The sequence below is a fragment of the Camelus ferus genome, chromosome 1, assembly GCF_009834535.1.
Source record: "Camelus ferus isolate YT-003-E chromosome 1, BCGSAC_Cfer_1.0, whole genome shotgun sequence".
NCBI classification, from domain to species: domain Eukaryota; kingdom Metazoa; phylum Chordata; class Mammalia; order Artiodactyla; family Camelidae; genus Camelus; species Camelus ferus.
Window position 1 is genome coordinate 69564325 of NC_045696.1, and position 13099 is coordinate 69577423.

Below are 13099 nucleotides of genomic sequence, written 5' to 3' on the forward strand. Positions count from 1 at the left end.
GCCATCAGGTCCTGTCACTGGTGTTGCTTGCAGTGCTGGGACCTTATGGAGTAGGAGAGTAACAAACCGTGGTGTGTGCAGAACAGGGCACCCAGGATGGAGGTCTGAAAACCACATCCCACAGGAGAGGCTGAGAGAATTGGCAGCCTTCAACCCAGAGGAGGCACACCCAAGGATGGTGTGAGAGGGAGGAGAGAGGAAGCAGTGGGTGAGCCTGAGGCTCTGCCTGCCTGCCGTCAATCTGTATACTTACATTTGTAGGATGTGTGACTTTGGGCAAGTTACTTAACCGCCACTGTGTCTCAGTTTCCCCAAATGTAAAGCGAGGGTAATCCTGGTAACTAACTTGTAAGATTTGTTATAAAGGTGCTAAATGAGATGTGTATACAAGCCTGCCTGGCAAATGGCAATGTCTAATGCACATGCATGATGATGATGATGACGATTAATGTACATCATCATGTGTCTGGTGGGCGGTCCCATGGAGGAAGCAGAAGGCTCATTCTGTCCGACTTCAGAAGGAAGAATAGGACCAATGGGCAGAAGCAGGAAGAGAATCTAGTTCAACAAAAAAGGACCTTTCAAATAATCGGAACTTCCCAATAAAGAAAGGTATTCCCAAGTAACCAGAGAAGCTCACTCTATTCCATTTTGTAGCTGGGGAAACAAGTTGTGGGGATTCTAAGATACCATAAATTAAGAGCTTCAGAGAAATCAGGAGGTATGCCATTATGAATAGCAACAAGCCTTTCCTTTCCTATTCCTCCTCTGTTGAGAAATCTCTGGAAGTTTGGATTCCTAGGTAACCTCAAAGACAGTGGATTTTTGCTGCATACTTTTGACTTTTTTTTCCTGCCTCACAATTATCAAGATAAAGAGCTTGGGCTTTGTAATCAAATACCCCAACTTTGAATCCCTGCTCAGTTATTTATCATCTGTGCAATCTTGGATAGTTTAGCTTACCTCTCTGGATACAGTGTTTTCTTCTGTAAATGAAGTAACATTACCTCCAGTCCTGAGGAACAAGGATCAGAGCTAATACATTTCTTGCTGCATTGGTAAGCATTATGCCAAAGTGAGTTGACTTTATAGATATGTGAGACAGGCAAATTCAAGCCTTCTGGCCTTTTGTACCTGGCGGGGATGCGGGTGGTGAAGATTGGATAAAGAAACTGCTACATCAGCAAGCACGTATGCCAAAATTGCACTTACGATACAGATACAGAAGACAGGAAAATTCTGAAAGCCTTCCAAATCTTAAAGTCTTGTACTTCTCACAAGAGGGATAAAATAAGAGGGGGTAAAGTGAAACTTTTCTGTCATTTGCTATGTGTTAGGTTCTCGACTCAGCATCCCACCAAATCTTTACAGTGGTTAGGGAGGGGCAGGATTAATGATAATGAGGTTGGAGAACAATCTTACAGTTGTCTTCTGAACCATCCCTAAAGCCCATCTAGGATCTCAGAAGATTCCTGGAGCCTGGTGCTGTCTTACCCAAAGCTGACCAAGACTAGCCCTCCCTCATCTCACTACAGTGGCCAAAGCATTAGGCCTGAGCAGCTTTGCCCAAGATTCAGCTTCTGACAGAGACCGGCTGGTGGCTGAGGGCCGGTCACATTCTTCATGAGAGCCCCCACCACACACACACTCGCCCACACACACACAGCACCTTGGGTTGGGATATGCTGAGGACACTAACCGATGGCCTTTTCTCTCTGTCCCCCAGTGTGATGGGGTTGGAGTGGACCTGAGCAGCATCTTCCTTGAAGGCATTGCTATCCTCAACATTCCCAGCATGTACGGGGGCACCAATCTCTGGGGAGAAACCAAGAAGAACCGTGCTATGATCCGGGAAAGCAGGAAGGTCGTCACTGACCCCAAGGAACTGAAACTCTGTGTCCAAGGTAAGCCAGGCATGAGGAAAATTGCTTAGGTCAGTGCCCCAGTGGGAGGGATGTTCAGATGGGTCTGTTAGCAAACTGTATTAGGTTCTACAGCCTTACAAGAACCTGGTGCTCTGGAGATACACTGACTCATCATCCCTGATGCTGCAAAGTTTATAACCTAATTGAGAAGAGAAAATTTACAATAAGGGAGCCCTAAATGATAATCAGTGATCAAAGTGGGACTCCATGAGGTTAGGAGTGACATGCTGCTTATGTCAAGGTTACAAGTGTCCTTCAATGACTAAATACAATAGTCAATTCTCAACCTTGACCTTGCTCCATCTGTCAGCAGCATTTGACCCAACTGATCACTCCCTCTTCCTGGAAACGCTGTTCACGTGGCTTCTAGGACTCCACACATTTTCGGTTTCCCTCCTACCTCACTGGTTACCCCTTCTTAGTCTCTTTTGCTGACTCCCCATCTTCTCTCTAACCTCCTGATGCTGAAAGGTCCCCAGGCAGGATCCTCAACCCTCTTCTCTTTTCTGCCTGTACTCACTCCCTTGATGACCTCATCGTGTAGTGAGGCTTTATTTAAACACCACGTGAGTGCCGGTGACTCAGCATGTCCAAAACTGAGCTCCTGATGTCCCTCCCCAGAACCTTCTCCACCCACAGCCTTCTCCATCTCAGCTGAGGATAACTCCAACCTGCCCGTTGCTTAAGCCAAAACACTTGGCACCATCCTTGATCCCCTTTTATCTCACATCTCATATCCAATCCATCAGAAAATCTGTTCACTCTGCTTTAAAAAAACATCTAAGATCCTGCTTCTCTCCACTGTGTTCCTATCACTTTGGTCTGAGCAACATCTCGCATCCTCTGTCCCCTGGGTTACTGCAGATCCTCCTAACTGGATTCTCTGCTTCTACCCCCACCACCCTTTACAGGTATTCTCCCTCCTGTATCAGAATGCCCCTGGGAAAATAGGTCTGCTTATGCCACTCTCCTGCTCAAAATCCTGCAGTGGCTCAGATTAAAAGCTAAAGATCTTCACATGGCCTAGAGAGCCCCAGATGGTTTGGCCTCTAATTACCTGCAGATTTCATCTTCTTTTACTCTCCACCTCACTGCCTCTGCCTCCACCACCCTGGCTCCTCTTAACACAGCAGGCTGCTTCTGTGAACCCACTATTCTTTCTGCCTGAAACAACAAGGTAGGCTGTCTTAGAGGCCATCAGCTGGGCCTTCCCCTTCTCACCCACCAGGGTACAGAACAGAGCTTCCTCAGCTTTCCCAAAACTACTTTCAGCTCTACCCCTTACCAGCTCTTTCCACCAATGAACCAAATGGGACTCACTCAAAGCCCCTGGCAGTTCTGATTTCTCTGTGGATTAGATGAATGGGCCCTTCTGACCCCCAGGGATACTCCGTGGACTGGTGAGCTGGGGGAGAGAAGCCATATGTGAGGGCTTTGGCCAAGACCCCACACATCAGGAGGGAGGAGAATGGATTTGAATCCAAGTGCTGGCACAAATGTGCTTTTTGGCACTTCAGTTTTCTTTGCTATAAAACCAGCGTCTGGTGTAAAAGTTTTGGTAACTGAATGGATGGCATTGAACCAGATCATTGGTTTTTAAACCAGGCCTGCCTATTGAAAATGAAGAGGCCTGGGCCCTAGCCCAGATCTCCCTAATCAATCTCTAGGTTGGTTCCTGGGAATCTAAATTTGTAATGAGCTCCCCAGACAATCTGACAGGCTGCCAAGTTTGAGAACCACTGACGTAGACAAGTGTCCATGAATCTGGGTCTGGGTTCTTTGATGTCCCAGGCTGTTAGTCCTAAGGCTGGATGTGATCCCACCAGTGTAAGGAGACAAACCAGGCTGACCATTGAAGGGAGTGGCTTATTTCAGACCCATCTATTAGAGAACCAGATTGTTATATCTCGAGGCAAGGTCACCAAGAGGTGTCATCTCCACACCTCTGTCCTTTAAGAGAGGACTCGAGAATTTTTTTTTCTCTGACACCCTAAGTCCTTTTTATTTCACACACTGAAGTTTTTGATTTGTATAAATTATTAAACTGAGTAATGTTCCTCCTTTCTCCTTTGGCAGGGGAAGTTGTGGGTGCTAACAGAGGGTGGGGGAAGTGTTGGAGTTTGTAGAAAGTTCCTGCAAATTTTCCCATCCCAGTGTTCCCACCCCAACCCCCACTCTGGCCTCTAGGCAGAACAGAATCTGGGTAGAATCCACCTCCCCTCACCCAGGGCTGTGGGGGAGCTCTTGTTGAGGACATGTTCTGCCTGGGACTCAAGGACAACTGTCATCTTCCCCTTACATGTCTTACCATGTACCTTCCCCTTCTTCAGGCAAAAGTAATGTGTCTGCTGATCGCTCTTGACCATCTTGTACAGGAACTCTCTTCCCCAAATCCCCCTTTCCCACCCCAAGAATATGCTTTCAGAGCTAAAATGAAGCTACTTCCTGTTCTTTAGATGAGAACATGAACTGATCAGAGCAGAGGCCAAGGAGGGAGCCTTGGCTTCTGGGCTTTGCAGAGACACCAACGTAGAGCTTTCTTTCTTAAAGGGCCATGATCTCATTTAAGATGAGATGTTAATGAGGAAAAACTAAAGAGGCAACCCGTTTTAGTGGAAATGCATTAGCCTGGGGAGTCAAGAGACCTGGGTTCCAGTCCAGACTCTGCCTCTCACTAGTGTGTGATGTTGGGTAAGTCCTTCCACCTTCTTGGGATTTCAGTTTTCATTATCTGTTAAATAGGCAAATCTGACAATCATGTAAATTCCTCTGGAGCATAAGTTCCTTAAGGCTTAATCCACAGGATTAAGGCATGGCCAGGTTTTGGACTCCTTGGACAGAATTATATGGCAGGTTTCTTCCTTCTTGAAGTGTGTTGGTCTCACAATTGACAGGTCAGTGGCAAAAAAGGTAGCGCTCTCTCTCTGCAGGCTCTTCATTTGTTGGGCTTTGTTACTATTTGGCAATTTCACTGGGATCGGAGGTGAGGGAGAAGTCAGGAGAGAATAGCGGGAGGGAAGGGATTTATCATAGGAAGTATAAGAGGAAATGACAACAGAAAAGGTTATTGTCAAATCTCATCACAGATCATCAGTCTTTCTCCTTGGGAAAGCAACCCAAGAAAGGTCATTCCACATTAGCATGAAATGAGTTCTGTAAAAACCATTGGCTGATCAGAAAGCAAGATGCGGTACTGGGTTGAGCACCAAGCTTGCAGTCAAATGACCTGGATTTAAATTTAGGCTTTACACTTTCTAGTCTTAGAAACCTGGGAAAGTTACCCAATCTCCCCGAGTCTCAGCTTCCTGATCTTTAAAATGGGGATAATAATATCTAGCTTGTTATGATGATGGATGCCACAGTACCTGGAACATAGTATAAGCTCCAACTTTAGAAAAGTGTTCTCTTCCCCTTTAATGTGATTTTATGTTGGGGCATACCAGTTGAATTCCTGATTTTGAAGTTCTTCTCTTTAGCGTTGCCACCCGCCTGCACTATCACTAAAAAAGAGCTCCTGCCAAATTCCAGCCTGGCCTCTGCCCTAGTACATTAAACTTATACCATCGATTGTACTTACTGTCTGCTTTCCTACACCTTTCAGATTCTAAGGATAAAGGGTGGATGGTATTCATCTTTGTATCCCCGGTGCCTGACCCAATGTAGTTAGTCCAAAAAACATTGTTGGATAAATGAGAAGTACCTGGGCACTGGTTCTTTTTCGTTTTTAAAACAGCAATAAGAGTAGTCACAGATCATCTCTTGTATTTATATTTCGTTTTGGCCTGCAAATAGTTTTGTATATATTGACTTAATCTGATCCTAAGCAGAAACCCATGAGCAAGGTTAGACCCATTCACCTCCATATCCCTATCTCATAGTTGGGAAGAACAGAAGCCCAGCGCAGCAGCAGGACTTAACCAATTTATGTCCAGTGGTGGCATCAGAACCAAGTCCATGATTCCTGGCCTCGCCCCAAGTGGCTAGTGTCCAACTAGAAATTTTATTTAAGGTCCTACTATGTGTATCGCACAGGCCAGGAACTCAGAAAACAGGAAGCATTTATGACCCAGTCCAAGGAAAGTCTCCACATACACTTGGTTGAAATTCTGCTCCTCCTGCTAGGCTTGCCTCAACAGCCATCTCCTTCCTGGAGCCTATTGGTGGCGCCTCTGGAAGTGAGTTCAGCCTCTGAAATTCTAGAGCGCTTAATTTTGCCTTCTGTCTTGACAGTTCACTAATTAAGGGTTGCCTTGTTTTATAGGCATGTGTATCCTTATATCTTTCTCCTGCCAGTACCTGGAAAATTGGGAGCTTGTGTTCTTCATCTCTGTGACCCCTTCAAAGCCTAACACCCTACCTGGTTCACGTTGTTCTACAGAAACGTTTGTCAGAGGGAGGGAGAGGAGGGGAAGGAATCTTGCCCTTGGTCTGCCCCCATAGTGGGTGGTAGATTCTGGAGCTGGACAGGAACAGACACTCAGTGAAAAATCTTGGGGAAAAAAATAGTCTTATAAAGAGTTCGATGCAAATATTTGTGAGACTGAGAATTTCCTTTCACAGAACTATTAGAAATTCACTTGTTAATTAAGATGAATTGGCTGTTTCAAAGAAGTCAACACATATGGCCCCTAGAGAACTTGTAGCTGAGAGTCAGTGTAGAGGAGGGGACTGGCCATTGAGCTAGGAGTTAGAAGACACAGGCCTCCCCATCACCAGCCGTGTGATGCTGGTTGAGTCAGTGAACCTCTCCAAGCCTCCACTGCAACCCTTGCAAAATGGAAACAATTACAGCCTCTCTCCCTCAGCAGTGCCACCTTGTTCTGAGGGTTAAATGAGATCATCCACATAGGCACTTAGCAGGATACTCAGAACACAGGGTGCTTGATCAGTAGTAATCAGAAGTATCAGAGGTATTGCTAAGTGACAAGTGGAAGGTGATAAGTATGTAGTATTTAAATAAGAAAAGGCCCAGATTTAGAATTTCACTCTCTTGGCTTCTGCTTCAGGAATTCGGTCTTGATTGTCTTTAAATTACCTGTGGCTCTAACAACATGTACCTCTAGGGTTGTCTCTGGGCCCTCTGCTGCAGTGTGTTTGGCTGCTGCTGCCCATGTGGGGTTCCACCTGAGCTGCTGTCTGGGGAAAGGGGCCCAGTCCTGAAGCACCAAGGGCACATGTGGCTAGATTGGTCCCCGCGAGGTTAGGGAGCGAAGCCCCAGGAAGCTCTGCCATTGGTTCTCTCTGGCCCTGCCCTGGGTATTAATGCAGAAACTCCCTACACACGTTCTCAAACTCTTTACTGAGCCTCATATCTGCCCCATGCAGCCTTCCCCTTGGGCCAGCAGCAGCCTCGGGGCTGGGCCACCCACACCCAGCCCCTCTAGCTCTCTGATACTAAGGCCACGTTTCCCGTAGTGATTTCTTAGCCAGTCCCATTTGAACCACCACAGGGTGTCCTGGACAAGACTCTAAACAGAGAGGGCAAAATCTCCCCGGACTTTCACTAGGTAATAATTTTTGCCATTCCTGGTGAACAAACACAGGGAGACAGCACCGTTGGTAGAATGTACCCTTTGAGTTAATTTCCCAGCCATGGGGACAGGCTTTCTGTCATTTATTCAACACACATCTGAAAAGCACCTACCAAGTGCCAGGTACCAGGGCACAACAATGAGCAAAAACAGACCTAATGCCTGCAGCCACTAGGGAGTATGGGAGCCAGGCCTCAGGAAAGTAATCCCACAGACAGGCAGGAAATTAGGATTGGTGATAAGGGCTAATAGGGACACTTGAGTGACTAGCCAGCACTCCAGCAAGGCCAGTGTGTGGCTCACAGACAACGCCTTGCCAGCTTGGTACTCAAACCAACAAACAGGCACTCACACAGGACCCCTCTTGGCAAATGCATACAGTCATCAAATCTGCTGCCCAGATGCCAGCCTCTTGCCTGGAAAGAGGAAAACCCTCCTGCTTCAAGATCAATTGATTCCGCTACTTTGCAGGCACAGGCGGTTCAGTCACCTGTGTGGATCGTCACTAATTGTATGGGTCATACCCTGAATCCCAAAGCCAGGGAAAGGGATGCCACCCAGCCATCACAGACCCACCCTCGCAAGTGGGGAGCCAGAGCTCAGATGGGACAACAGAGTAGTCGTGAGCGCCTGAGTTCACTGCTTCTGCGAGCTGTCTTCTCACTGGTGTGAAACTGGAACAGAAAGTGGCCTGTTGGGTTCAAGAGCTGTCAGGGTTGTAGGTTCCCTATTTTCCCATTAAAGATGGTCAGAGTGAGCAGTTGTCAGTTACTTACTGCTCATTTGGGTTGGAAAATAGAAATATTCCTAAAAAGTATGTATTTTACAGAGGTCTCTCTGGCCAAGGTCTCACCTGAGGGGCTGAGACAGGGCAAGGCAAGTGGCCCCTAAAGAGCCTGGGGGTACTTGGGGTGGGGTGTGCACTGGGACTCCCCTTGGTGCTAGGAACTAACCATGGCAACACAGTCATTCTTCTCCAGTGGTGGCAGGCCTACAGAGAGACTCCACTTTTCACAGGAAATAGCAGCTTTGTCATTCAGTCCTTCAAGCACCCACATTGAAATCAACATGCCCCAAACCAGGCATTATCTTCCCACTCTTCACACACCCTCCCCTCTCCTAAAGTCCACTGCCCAGACCCAGGTTCTCTGCCGTGTTGATAGCATCCCCAAGCTAGAGCCCCAGGGTCACGCATTTGCCCTCACAGCGGCTCGTGGAACTCTCCTGTAATTTTTTTACTTACAGAGTGTCTCTCCATCCCAACTGTGAGCACCTCAGCTCCAGATGTCATGGTTCCTTCTTCATCCCTGTGCCTGGCACAATCTCTGAGTCTTTCAAAGAGCTTATTAATCTAGGTTGACCAAAAGCACCCAGGGTCAGGGACACCTGGAGGGGTGAGTTAGGGAGTTATGTTCGATGGAATGGAGTGTATGTGTGTGTGTGTGTGTGTGTGTGAGAGAGAGAGAGAGAGAAAGAGAGAGAGAGAGACGCCGGTGTGCAGTGTTCCAGGACCCCTGTGCCGACATCGGCCTGTACAGGAGGCCGGGACGTCCACCTCCCTCCCGTCCTCACCCTTCCCTTCTCCAAGCCGCTATGTGTTCCCAGCTGCCTCTATACCAGGCAGTTGCTCCATGCCTGGCAGGGCTGCCTGCTAGACTCTGTGGGTTAGGGCAGGTATGTTTTTGTAGCTTCCAAATGAAGGCCACCCAACCTGATCCCCAGATGCCTGTTTCTGTAGAAACGATGATGTCTTCGATGGAGTACTGAAATCCTAGAATCTCTTGGAAATTTAGAGATCATTCTGTCCTCTAGATAAGGAAAGTGAGAAGCAGCAAGGTGAAGTAGCTGGCCCTTGGCCAAACCCAGACTGAAATGCAGGTCTTTTCACTCACACAGGCCAGACCTCTGTCCCCTGAGGCAGAGGTTGGCAGATTTTTCTGTCAAGGGCCACACAGTAACTATGAAAATAGTTAGGCTTTGTGGGCCCAACAGTCTCGGATACAAGTGTTTACCTGAACCACTTAGTGTGAAAACCGCCATAGACACCACAGCAGCGAATGGGCATGGCTGTGTTCCAACCCAACTGTATTTACAGACAAGCAGCAGGCTGGATTTGGCCCTCGAGCTGTGGTTTGCCCATCCCTACACTAGAACCAGCAGCAAGGGCATCACCTGAGAGGGTCAGAAATACAGACCCTCAGGCCCCAGGCCAGACCCACTGAAGCCGAGTCTGTCCGCCGACAAGCTCCCCGGGGATAGACACTCACTCAAGCTTGAGAAGCACCACGCTGGTGGGCCGGGCTGCTCCCCCTGAGAATGCCAAGAAGAAACTTCACAGATTAGAAAAAGGAGGACCAGGGAGATTCATTGACCTACCCAAGTTCACACAAACTGGTGGAACTGGGACTGGAACCCAAGTCCCAGTATTTCAAATATAGAATTCTTTCTACCCACCCCAGCCTCCCCACTTCTGCCTGTCCCTCACCCCACTCCTACTCCAATTTACTAGAAATTCCAGCAAAGCCATCCTTCATCCTTCCTCAGCCGACTTCTGAATCAACAGGGCTCTGCCTCCAGCTGTCCCCGCCCCTCCCCACCGAGGCCGGGAGGGGCGGGCAAGGCAGAATTCAGCCTCCGGAGGCTGTTCACATCTGCAGAGAGAAACTTGCTCACACAGGTTCAAGCTGGAGTGAAACTCCAGCTTAATTCCTGCCTTAGGAGGTTTGCTGCTCAAAATAGAACCAGAGAGCCAAGGAACCATTCATTTTTCACATGCAGAAAAAACTTCCAGCCTGGCTCTTTGGCTGGCCTAGACACCTTTGATTCTTCCCTTCCCACTTGCCCCACCTCGGCCCACATGCTGACGCCTGTTCCCCTGTAGCAGCTCTTCAGCTGTTTGATATCCGGCACCTCCTAAGGCCCAACTACGGCAAAACTGCACGCTGGCCACACACTTGGCACAGCCTAATAAACATCACTATGCTTCTTGACCTGTTTCTCAGTTGTACAAGAAGTGTCCCATCTTCTTGACTAATCAAAAAATGTATATTGTGCTGTTATTTACTGAGCACTTACTTATGGGCCAAGCCTGTTCCATATCTAATTATTTAATCCATTTTATGGCTGAAGACACTGAGGCTCATGGGGTTAAGTGACCGGCCCAAGAATATAGGCAATACTCAATAGAGTGGGACTCAAACCTGCCTTCAAGGACCCAGAGTGCTGCAGGTGCTGTAGAGGGTGCAGGCAGGAGGGTGAAGGGGTCCTGATCTCCAGGAGTTCTCAGTCTAATACAAGAAATACATGTAGAACAGTCATGCTAACACTACATGATAGGCACTGCACCTTGGAGTGGCAGAAATAGTATCATCAGGGTGGGGGGAGAAAAGGAGGGCCTTTCCTTAGGAACTCAATTCCCAGCTGCCCAGCACTGTGCCAGGCACCCAGGAGGTCATCAATAAATGTTTGCTATATGACCAAATGATGAAGGAATGAATGCATAAGTGAGATTGAATGTGTGTGTGCTAGTAATACTTGAAGCTAGAAAGGACTTGAAAAGACAGAAGGAAAGAAGGGGGCCATGAGCTACAGGAATAGCAAAAGGGAAGACTGGAAAGATGGGGACCCTTGAGTAACGTGCCATGGAGTGTATATGTGATCCTTTGAATAATGGGAAGAGATGAAGGGTTTGAAGCCAGGAGCAATAGGATGCGAGAGAGGCATGTGGTGTGGATTTGAGGAAAGGGAGAGAAACTGGCAGCGAGGAGGCCAGAGAGGAAGCCGGTGCAGAGCACAGGCTTATAACTCTAAGGCCTTGAATGGGACTCAGTGGCACAAAAGGGGAAATGGACAGAAGCCAACCAGAAGTAGGGGACAGACAAAAGGGACACTACCATGTGGGTGACTCCTCCCTCCCCATAAATCATCCAGCAGGGTCCCAGCTTCTTCTACCCACAAGCTCAGCCTTCTCCTGTCTGCCTCCATTCCAAAGCCCTCCCCTTTACTGGTGCTTCTGTTGGCAGAATAGACGCCTTAAGCAGATTCCTAGGTCTCCTCCACCTCCGGCTGCAGCCAGCACCCACCTCTTCCCGTTTTCAGGACAGTTTGTCCAACACTTGTTAAGCACCTGCTTGGATATAGCAGTAGATGCTAGAAATATTTTGCATTCATCATCTCATTTTAATCCCCTACAGCTCTCCTGAGAGACACTTTATAAGTCAGAAAATGAGGCCCAGGGAGGTTAACTGACCTGTCCAAGGCCACCCTAATTAGTGGACCTGGGACTGGCACCAAGGCCACGTATTCCAAACCTGGCATCGTTTCCATTCACACCACAGTACCCTCCCCCACTTCCCCTTACCCAACAACCTGGAAGAGTCACAACCCTCCTCTAGCCTTGCCTTTCTGCGTGTGCATGTCCCTCTGAGCTGTGATTCATTTGGTGGGCGTAGATCTCTTTAATGTACCTTCTGTGTGTTACGCCTGAGAATCAGGCTTGAGTTGAACTGGAAAATCTCACCACTAATTGATTTAGTTTATTACATACACTGTACCTGGAATTGAAGCTTCTTGAGTGGGCAGAGTCATGCCAGATAATACACCAACTAGTATTTGATCTTAAGGCCAAGAAAGTCGGCATTCCATTTAACAAGACCTCATTGCTGGGAAGTCTTCCCTGAGAAGGGCTGAGAAGAGGCTCACCCCACCCCACCCGCGCTTCCCTGCCCTCAGATGCCCCATCACTCCAAGTCATCTTGTCTCTGCCTTGAGTCCTTTATTCAGAGCTTCTGAAGAAACGTAAAATCGCAGTAACGGCCTGTTTCTCGAGGGCCTTCCGTGTGCTCTCTGTGCAGGCCCTGGGTGGCATCACTTCTAAACCTCACAACGCTGCCAGTGAGGTTATTAGAGCCGCATTTTCCAGATAAAACACTCAGAGAAGCTAAGTGACTTCTCCCAAAGTGACAGAACTAGTGAGCGCCGGACAGTAGGATTCAGACCCACGTGTGTCCAGAGCCTGGGCTCTGTGCTTCTCGAGCTGGCCCAGCAGCACGTTCTCTATGCTGGGTTAACAGGATGCCCGGGGATGAGCCCCCTGCCTGTTTGGTTTGCCTGCAGAGGGTCCTCTGCCTTTATGCTGTGTCTGAGTTAGGATCTCTAGGGAAGGCACAGGTCATAGGTTACCCTTCAGTTAAGTTATGATTGGGATGCCTGAGGACCTGGTGTTTTGAAATGCCGGGTGGGAACATGCGGGGTAAGTTATAGCCTTTCCTTACTCGCCCTTTTGTGCCCAAGGAAACCCCAAAGCCCCTTCCATCTCCATCTCCTCACCCACAGCCTGTTTTCAGGCTGCCATGCTTCTAAGCCAGCTTTGAAGCTCTCTAGCTGGGAGCAGTCTTTCATCTGCACAGATCAGACCCAGTGGGGAGCTTAGGTGGGCTGATCAGTGTCCGGCTTTGTTGGGCCCTGGTTGCCTCAGCCACCAAGGGCACAGGGCCCATCTCATGGGAATTTGGAGGCAAGAGAGGAGGCCAAGGTGACGTCTCCCACAGCCTTGGGAGGCCGTGTCTGCCGGCTACCACTCACCTGTCTAGGCTGTGGGGACCAATCCTGGCCCACTGGAGCAAAGCAGAGCTTGCATCCTCT

General features: G+C 48.4%; 1 protein-coding gene across 7 annotated transcripts in view; it reads left to right on the forward strand.

Moving 5' to 3' along the window:
- Positions 1-13099, forward strand: part of DGKG (diacylglycerol kinase gamma) — a 194942-nt gene that overhangs the window by 155390 nt on the left and 26453 nt on the right. For all 7 annotated transcript variants that reach the window (XR_004320963.1, XM_032482760.1, XM_032482770.1 and 4 more), the window contains one exon: positions 1727-1904. Coding sequence is in view for 6 of the 7 variants with exons in the window: in XM_032482760.1 (XP_032338651.1) it covers positions 1727-1904 (178 nt within the window). In the remaining variant the exon portion in view is untranslated. The remainder of the gene's footprint in view (positions 1-1726; positions 1905-13099) is intronic.